This window comes from Ictalurus punctatus, chromosome 6, assembly GCF_001660625.3.
Source record: "Ictalurus punctatus breed USDA103 chromosome 6, Coco_2.0, whole genome shotgun sequence".
NCBI lineage: Eukaryota > Metazoa > Chordata > Actinopteri > Siluriformes > Ictaluridae > Ictalurus > Ictalurus punctatus.
Window position 1 is genome coordinate 24,449,973 of NC_030421.2, and position 9,900 is coordinate 24,459,872.

General features: G+C 37.3%; 1 protein-coding gene across 1 annotated transcript; it reads left to right on the forward strand.

Moving 5' to 3' along the window:
• Nucleotides 1-1,693: 1,693 nt before the first annotated feature.
• hnrnpa3 (heterogeneous nuclear ribonucleoprotein A3) lies at nucleotides 1,694-6,191 on the forward strand. The gene is made up of 11 exons (XM_017470077.3): nucleotides 1,694-1,845; nucleotides 3,096-3,218; nucleotides 3,351-3,497; nucleotides 3,874-4,084; nucleotides 4,166-4,255; nucleotides 4,366-4,437; nucleotides 4,527-4,589; nucleotides 4,822-4,974; nucleotides 5,209-5,331; nucleotides 5,421-5,494; nucleotides 5,580-6,191. Exons 1-10 carry the CDS (start codon nucleotides 1,840-1,842, stop codon nucleotides 5,474-5,476), a joined length of 1,044 nt encoding a protein of 347 aa, XP_017325566.1. The 5' UTR covers nucleotides 1,694-1,839; the 3' UTR covers nucleotides 5,477-5,494; nucleotides 5,580-6,191.
• The last annotated feature ends 3,709 nt before the right edge of the window (nucleotides 6,192-9,900 follow it).

Sequence of the window (9,900 nt, forward strand, 5' to 3'; positions counted from 1 at the left end):
TTTTTGTGATCTCCATCATGCCTTAGCTGGCAACGGATATACCTCAGCCTGTTAACCCCGCCCACATTACATTACTAAACATACTAGGTCTGCAAGGGCATAGCACCAGTTTTCAGCGTATCAAAGACACTAGTCTTATCAAATGTGGCTCTTAACAGCAGAGAACAACAGGGCAGTTGCAGCAACATTAAAGCTGTGTTAAATCACATACATGATACATTAGACTATTTCTGAGTATCCCAAACTGTCTGAGAAATACCAACAAATTTATTAAAGTAAAAAAGAGGCTGGTTTACCAAATATATGTTTTGTGGATTTCTGGATGCATTATATATACTCCTCTGTCCCAGCATGATCTAACCAGAGTTCTTAGAGGGTTCTTGTGGTTTAGTCTACAGTATAGTGTATGCATAAGTGTTACATCAAGGAGAATAGTGGGACAAACCTCATAAGGGCACAAAGGTTCCTTTTAAGAGAAAATGTGAAGAGAATCCAGAGAGACTGTATTTGGTGAGGGTCTGAAAAGTGTGGCATGTCCCTGCAGCTCAGTTTGGCAGCTGCTTCCCTAATCAGTGTTTAGGTCTTTATGAAGCTTCATTGACGGTTTGTATATTTTCTCTGATTACCTGTGTCAATTACTGTGTTACAACTATACATGCATTTTTATGAGCTGGGTTAACAGTGTGGGTATTAAGTTGTAAAAGGATGGAATCTAAAAGTTTATCCCCAACACATTATTGCTTAACAGTGGTTGAAGATAATTTGATGTCTCTTGCGGTTATAGAGCTACATAAATGATAGGTTCAGACCCGATTTAACAAAGTGAAGTGCTGACCAAGGAATATGTAAATGAGCATAGTGCTGTTTCGCAGCAAACTGAAGCCTGTTTATAGTTCACATTAAAGAGTAGTCAATAAGGCAGACTAACATTTTGGTCAAGCCAGCCACACATTTCAGATCTCTCTGTTTGTTGTCTGTATCAAAAACTGACAGCCTTGGCCTTTACTAGCACATTTCGAAACAACCAGTGTGGGGCCAAGGCGTGTACAGTCAAACTACAGAAGCTGATCAGTGGGAATAAGGAACTAATAAGGACTAAGATAAACAATTATATTTGCTCATTATTATAAGGCAAGGATATACAGGATATAGAGAAATACAAGATCAAGGACATAAATAAAACTGAAAATGAGCAAATATAGAAATCAATGAAATAACATTTAAGGAAATAAATAAATATGACAATAATGAATACCAAAGTTATTAAATTTAAAAATATAGAATATAGATTTAAATAGATTTATAGATTTAAATAATAAAAATACAGAAATACTGCTGTTATTATTATTATTATTATTATTATTATTATTATTATTATTATTATTATTATTATTTTAAATAATTTATAGGTATTTCTATTTGTGTTTGTTCCTCGTAACATTTATTTTCATAGGATTATTAATCGATTTTTTAAATGTTTTTTGTTTGTTTATTTATTCATGCATTCATTTATTTTGACAGCTCTGGGAGTACTGACCAGACTTCATTCATTCATTTGGAAAGTGGTACACGCATCTGCACAAGCGTTAGCGTGAGTAAATGACCCATCGCCTTCCTAATTGCTCTGTCCCAAATCCTCGGATTTTAAACGTATGCACCCTCGATGACTCGAAGATTGCATGAGTTCTGTATAGAGCTGACGTCACTAAAGTGCCGACTTGGAAGCGTAGCGCAAGGTCTTAGGGTGCCGTTTGGGACACAAGGACAGCTGTGGGTAGTGGAAAGGGCAGCGCCATATTTCCGTATTGTGTCAAATAGGTGGGGCGTAGACACTGCGATATGGAGGTAATATCAATTTACTCAGGTTAACTGTTATTGTGTTGTATTGCTTTATGCATATTTACAAAATATTAACAAGAAACCGAATGCATTGCATAATAAATGTTTTTACGTAGCCCTGCAGGTCTGATTAGCACCTTGGCAGCTAGCTAGCTGTCAAACCGCACTTAATTGTGTCCTGTCAGTTGCATATTTTTGTTAGCTATATATTTAAATAGTGTGCTCTCTTAGCGATAAATAATATAGGGAAACGTTATGAGTCGGGTTTGGTTTTTAAATGAAGACGGAATGAAGGAGGCGCAGGTTTTCATTTCTGCAGGATATGGATTAGGACCGGCGAGTTAGCTAACTAACAATGTTAATATATACATATAGTTTTTCCTTTTACTTGTTTTCTAACCTTAGTCAAGTGGCATGTTATCTTGTATGTAATGTTATTTTGGAATTTTTTCTATCAGTATAGCACGCCAGCAGTGACTCTAAATGTGAGACAAATAGCTAACAACATGGAGGAAAGAGGAGTAAAAGAGCTGTAAAATGGCGTGTGAGGGAGAAGGCGCTTGGAACATTCCAGACCTCACTGCGGCTGAGAGGCTGCTCGGTGTGTTTTGTGGACTTTTAACTAAAGGCTAAATTAACCAACGGGTTGAATTCATCTGCGATTAAGTCAGTGTGTAGAGTCAAGAACATTGTATTTCCGTCCTTCATCCTAACCCGAATTTAAAATGGCTAGCTACGTGTACTGCATGCAAATGTGTGTACGCTAACAGCACCTATGCAGGGAAATGCAGATTTAAATCATCTCGAGCTGCAGTGTGTATCACTGTTGTTGTTGTTGTTGTTGTTGTTGTGGTGGTGGTGTGTTATCCAGGGAAGTTGTTTTATTATTCTTTTCTGCCATACCTGGAGGCAGGGGTTCTAAAACCAGCTAGGAAACATATTAACTGTATAAAAATATAATAAAATATCGGGATCATTGTGTAAACGTGTGCAATATTTTGTATTTTTATTGCAGCCATAGAGCTCTTTATTCCTCAAATTTCCATGCAGTTCAACGGATGAATGAAATCGGCTAATAACTATAAGAACACAATAATAAATAAGACAGTTTTTTCTCTGTAGTTTGCGAATTCCGGCACCGTAATAAATTATTTTCTTTTTTTAAAAATAAATAAATAAATGTCATAATGCATGATCATTATCATCTTTAATCATAACGGGTTAACTGGTTATGTTTATCTGTGTTTTGATCTTAGGGTAAAGAGAGTAAAGAGCCAGAACAGCTGAGGAAGCTGTTTATTGGTGGTCTAAGCTTCGAGACAACAGAGGACAGTTTACGTGCTCACTTTGAGCAATGGGGAAAGCTCACAGACTGTGTGGTTAGTGACATTACTGTGCTATTTAATACTTTTTTTTTTTGTACAGTATTACAAAATTTTGTAATAGTTCAATGGAACACTCGTATGCCTGTATCAGGACTGTAACTTTTTACCGACCACTTCTCTGTGCAGGTGATGCGGGATCCAGGGAACAAGCGATCACGGGGCTTTGGCTTTGTAACATACTCCTGTGTAGGTGAGGTGGATGCAGCCATGGCAGCTCGGCCCCATAAAGTGGATGGTCGAGTAGTTGAACCTAAACGGGCCGTTTCCCGTGAGGTATGATGATAAACCATTGCTTCCTATTAATGAAGATTTATCTTGCATTTAGCTCACATAGTTCAGAGACAAATAATATTTGGAGATAAATGAAAAATAATACTTATTCATATAAAATTGCTTACTCTGCAGTAATTGCATAATTAGTAATGGTAGCTAGTGGTAGCTCATTGGTTATGACCTTGGACTTCTGATCGGAATGTCATGAGTTCAAATCCCAGTACTGCTAAGCTGCCAATGCTGGGCCCTTGAGCAAGACCCTTAACCCACAACTGTTCCGTTGTATAAATGTGGATATGGGTGTATGCTAAATCCGCTAAACGTGGAAAAAAAAATAAACGTAAAATGTGTTTATAATGTTTCTTTCATTGTCTAGGACTCAAATAAACCAGGGGCCCACTTGACAGTGAAAAAGATCTTTGTTGGTGGGATTAAGGAGGACACTGAAGAATACCACATACGTGATTACTTTGAGCGGTATGGGAAGATTGAGAGCATTGACATTATGGAGGAGCGATCAACAGGGAAAAAGAGAGGGTTCTGCTTTGTAACGTTTGATGATCATGACACTGTGGATAAAATTGTAGGTAAGGGAATATGCTTTTTTTATTGTTATTTTGATGAGTTACATACATACATTTAAAATTCCAATTTGTGTTTCTCTCCAGCTCAGAAATACCACACCATAAACTCCCATAACTGTGAAGTCAGGAAAGCACTACCTAAACAGGAAATGCAGGCAGTTTCTAACCAAAGGTGTAAGTACCACATAAATAGGGGATGAACCATTGTTGTTATCATCATTATTATTATTCAGATTAGCTGGATTATTTTTCATCTAGTTTTTTTCCGTCTTTCTTTCTTTTAGATCGTGGTGGTGGCGGAGGAGGTAATTTCATGGGCAGAGGAGGAAATTTTGGAGGTGGCAACTTTGGTAGAGGTAGGAAAAGAAATTGGCCTTAAAAAGCCTTCTTTTTGTGTTGTTTAATATGGAAGAAAGTCCACGAACATCTGCGTTGTTATGCACAGGTGGTTATGGAGGAGGCCGAGGAGGCTATGGAGGAGATGGCTATGATGGATTTTCTGGAGATGGTAAGCTCTCCATCAATGCAGTCATTTAAATTAGGGAAAGATGGGTTAAAGTATTTCTGGTTATATTTTTTAAAATATTCATTGCGGTGCACACTCAGCATGAATTCAGATTTAGTCTACTTGAGCACTAATAGGCAATACATAAATCTAGTGAGTACACTATCTCCAATTATAACCTGATAGATTTATTTTGAAGTAGTGATGAGGTAGCCAGCTGCAAATGTGTGTTCAGGTGGAAACTATGGCGGTGGCCCAGGTTATGGTGGTGGGCGAGGAGGATTTGGTGGTGGTCCTGGGTACAGTCACCAGGGAGGAGGGGGAGGAGGAGGAGGCGGTGGTTATGGAGGAGGATATGACAACTACAGTGATGGACGCAACTTTGGTGGTAAGACATTATAGGGCAGTTTATTGCAGCCAAGGCAATTCAGTACTGAGGTCAACTATACCAGCTGATTAAATATCTTCTACAGAATTATTATTCAGCAAGAGACATTTATTTTCATTCTGAATCAACTTGTAGAGTATATGTTTTGTATATAACTTTGTTTTGTATATTTGCACATGGTTCTAGTGGCTCCTTTAGAAAGTCACCTAAGCATCTTTTATGCTGACTTTTAAGGGAACTTTGGTGGTGGAGGTGGAAACTACAATGACTTTGGGAATTATGGGGGGCAGCAGTCAAATTATGGCCCCATGAAAGGAAATAACTATGGAGGAAGGAACTCGGGTGGACCATATGGAGGTAAAAGATTGATCTCAGACTGCGCAATACAGTAGCATGTCATATAGGAGGTGGACAAGAATGTTAGGCTTTCTTTTTTATGTTCTCAGGTGGCTATGGTTCAGGGGGTGGTGGCGGCGGAAGCTATGGGTCAAGGCGATATTAAAGTGTGTGTATATTTATGGTAAGTTCTCTTTAACACTAATTAATGAGTCTTAGATGTGTTGACCTAGAATAATTATTTGTTTTATCCTGTATCTATTCAACAGGCTTCAGGTGGACAGTTAGCAGGAGATGAGATGAGTGGAGAGATGATGAGAGGAGAGGTCAGGAAAGCAGCAGGTTACTGTGAGAAAGCCAGGACCTGCTAGTCAGAGCACTAAAAATGGAGACATAAAGAAGGACTGTTTCCACTAGCTACAATGAGCAAGGGTGTAGCCAGGTACTCATGACCTAGTATGTGTCAGTGTATGTACATTCCTTTAATCTTCTTTGCTAGATTTTTTTAACATTTTTTTTATTTTTATAACCCTTTCTCGGTTTTTGTTTTTGGGTTTTTGTTTTTTTTTGCCCATTTCCGAAACCCCTTCGTTTTTTCCAGAGTGATATATCAAGTGTCGTAGATGTTGAAGTAAGCTTTGAAATATATGGTCTTAAATGATTTTCTCTTTAGATTATTGGATTTACAATTTAGATTTCTAGTCATTTTGTTATTAAAAAGTCACAAATTAGCTGCCAACTATGGTATCATTTTTGGTTACCGTAATGTTTTGGTTTAATGGCAGCGATGCTCATCAGTGTCAAGTGTAATTTTCTGTTAGTGTGTTTGTGCTGTCTTGCGTTGTATGCAAAAAAAAAAAAAAAAAAAAAAAAAAAGAAAAGATGAAGTTATAAGCAGTATAGACTTGTCAGATTGGAGGGCATGTAACAGATCCATTTGTATAAACAGAAGTCTAGATTGTTAAACTACTTTGAAAAGTGAAAAAAGAAACCAGATTAAATAAAATGTAGAAAATTCCCTAATCAAAGTTTAGTGGATCATTGAGTCTGGAAGAAAGTGCAGTTTTGAGTGTTTGTTGAATGTGTCCTCATGGAAGTGTAGCCAATGAACCCAGACATTTCAACACTTTTTGGTGTTAAAATACATGTTGCTCTTGTATATGAGCAAAGCGGTATCGAGATCTAGCCAAAGGCCACCAAACAGGTCTCAGTTGCCCAGTGTGGATGTAAGACAGAGCCTCAACTGGACCAGACAGCGAGTTGTATCAGAAAAGAGGAGGGAGGAAAAAAAAAAACAAGGGAGCATCAAGAGCCAAGTCTGTGGAGCAAAGCCATCAGGTGTCACACCAGAAAGCTAGCATCTGTGTTTTGCCAAAACTAGCCTAACCTCCAAGAGCAGCTGACGCTAGTGAAGAAAGGCTAGCGAGTACCTGGATCCAAGAGGTGTGACAGCCAATGCTAGCCAGCAAAGGAAGGGGAGTGAGTATGAGGGCTTGAGGCACAGGTGAATAAGAGACAGCAGAAGAAGAAGGAAATGACATGTCTTAGGACCAGGTAAGAGTAACCATTGTGCTTAATTTACAGATTGAAACTGAAGCGGCTGCTCAGCAAATCTTGTATGACACGTTTTCAGCGAAAGGTCTGGATGGGTAAGATTAATTCCTCAAAATATGTGTGGACAATTTTACAGTATCCTCCCATAGCCACAGACAGCCTGAGAGAGGAAACTACCTGAGTTTCTAGACTCATGGTGCTTCATAGCTGAATTCGTTGACTTATTTTAAGACTTCACAAAGAAAAACTTCTTTTATTACATTACATTATAGAATAAATATTGATGGTGGGTTTTAATTAAACATTACACAAGCTATCTTTCCAGTTGAAGATTAAATGCTTTTCATAGATTGCATTTGAGTTTGAAATTTTAAACTTTAGAATTATTAGTCTTCAGAGTGATTACGTCTTCTACATCATACTTTTGCAATATTGTTTGAAAGCATTCAGGAATTATGCATCCATACATGCCAGTGAAATTAACAATTATTTCACCCACAAAAGTAAAAGACCACCTCAGCAATTAGGCCGGTATGCAAATGGAAGCGGAATGTTTCAGAATTACTTTGAGTATTTTATAAAGTGTTATTAAATTTTTTTCTTGCTTTAGTATGCCTGAGCTAATTTACCAACTAATTAATAATGCAGTAGTGCCGTAGGACCACAGCTGAATAACAATGACTGTAGAAAATGAGTATAATGAAAGTACAAAATAAGATATTAAAGTGTGCAGAACACTAATTTGATACTCCTAAAAGGTCTGCACTTTAAAATCAGAAAGTAGTGGCAACCAAATAGCCACATTCTCTTCAAGTACCTAAGCACTTTATTTTACATTTCTTTACTTGAATTTCTTCAAGTTAACTCAGTTTCAGGTATCTCACTATAACCGAAAAGGTTTGTTAAAAGTAGACAGATGTAAAGAATATTGATCACTTCCAAGGGTATGCTATACAGCCAAAGTTTGTGGACACCTGACTATCACACCCACGTGTGCTTTTTGAAAATCCCATATGCTGTTTTAATAAATTCCACTCATCTGGGAAGGCTTTCCAGATTTTGGAGCGTGGCTGTGGGGATTTGTGCTCATTCAGCCACAAGAGCATTAGTGAGGTCAGGTACTGATATCGGGTGAGGAAGCCTGGGACACAGTCAGTGTTCCAGTTCATCCCAACGATGTTTAGAGGTCAGGACTCTGTGTAGGCTACTTAAGTTCAACTCCAACTTTGGCAAACCATTTCTTCATGGACGTCGCTTTGTGGACAGGGGCATTGTCATACTGGAACATGTTTGGGTCCTTAGTTCCAGTAAAGGGAAATTATAATACTACAACAAACAAAGACATTCTATACAATTGTATGCTTCCAACTTTGTGGTAACAGTTTGGGGAAGAACCATGTTTTGGCTTGATGGTCTGGTGTCCACAAACGTTTGGCCATGTTGTGTAAAATATAAAGTGATAGTAATGTTTAATACTATAAATAAGTTACTATGGAGTGATAATTTGCCAGAGATTTTATTAAATAGTTAAAATATATTTGGCATAGATATTATTAAGCATTTAAATATTGGTGTAGATCGGACTATTGCTGCAATTAATGTGTTTCTTATTGATGTGGTTATGGGAGGATATATTTTACTCAGGAATAATATATTCATAGATTTACATATGCATTTTTATTTTGCACACTTATTCTGCAGCACGTACTTTACAGCATAAGCCTTTTTTCTTAGTATTGTGATTTGTATAAATGTGAGTCAAAATTATTTTTTTTTAAATAAAGGTGATTTGCAAATCTCTGAGAGTCCTCATTTTTATAATTTAATGTAATGTCATGTAAAATATTTTCAGTGCAAATTTTCTAACGAAATGAGGAAAATTTGCCATCCAGTATAATCAATCAATTTTTTGGTGACAAGGTTAATGTTCCTAACAATAATGTCGATCTCACCCAAAATCTTTTTAATACATGCCCAAATACAGTATGTCCTTCAAATGACCTCGTGAAATGAATCATCCGAATAACTTTGAGCTTTTCAGTGCATTTCAGACTACTGTGTATCTGTGATATGAACACAAACAACACTCTTAGACAAATTGATGCCAAAGTGCACCTCTTATATAAGGGCTTCTCATATATAAATACAGCATTCGGCTACATCGTGAAGTTTTGTTCGTTTTTAGAGATTACCTTTTTAGAGTGTCCTAAAACTAGCTCCAAAAGCTACCTGTGAGACATTACTTAAGAGCTGAAAGCATACGATGTGTTTATAGTTAAAAGGATTTAGATTTGAGACTTTGATTATTTTTAAGCTACATAATCCTCAGGTCCAGTGAAGAACTAAAGAAGCAATCACAACTGGACATGTAAAATTGTGTCAATGTGATTATTTTTGCTCAAGTATTCCTTTAGTCCCACATCAAATTCATGGCAAAATTGTTAGGAATTACTGTGGCTGTACTTGTCCCAGATTAATGCACACAAGATCAAATAATCAAGTCATAATGCTGTTGTAGTTGTGTAACTCAACTCAAATAATAATTTATCATACACAACAATACATTAGCTAAACTGGATCGGTCAAGCACAAACCTGCTTTGTGTTCACAGCAGTGTGTACCATGCCATGTCCTTGAAGCAGCCACTCCTGTTTGTTCAGTTTGGCTAATGGTTTCTGAAGGGCTGGTGTGAGCTGGATTTGATTTTCAGAGATAATGTTTATAGGTGAAAGAGCCTGGTGATGCAAACACTACAATGTGTACAGCTCTGTGTTTCTTCTGTATTTGTCCAGCAGGGCTGAGAGGAACAATGTTGTAGGTTTCACACAGGCAACAGTCTAACAATAGAGGCCTGTCAGATAAGGTGTGCTTTAGGCTGCCAGGTTTGAACTTGTATGTCTGGTTGGCATTTCGCACGCAGAGACACAATTTGTCCTTTTTATAATGATTTGTTATGTAGATAAAACTGTCACACTGTACATAGTTTCAGGTTCATCAGATTTCCACCCTCAGTAACACAAAAAGTACAATTTCACG

Excerpts from the sequence above, each read along its gene's own strand:
- hnrnpa3 (XM_017470077.3), top strand. Across the intron at positions 4,438-4,526 it reads AGGTGGCAACTTTGGTAGAG|GTGGTTATGGAGGAGGCCGA; the intron begins GTAGGAAAAGAA and ends TGTTATGCACAG. Across the intron at positions 5,332-5,420 it reads CTCGGGTGGACCATATGGAG|GTGGCTATGGTTCAGGGGGT; the intron begins GTAAAAGATTGA and ends TTATGTTCTCAG.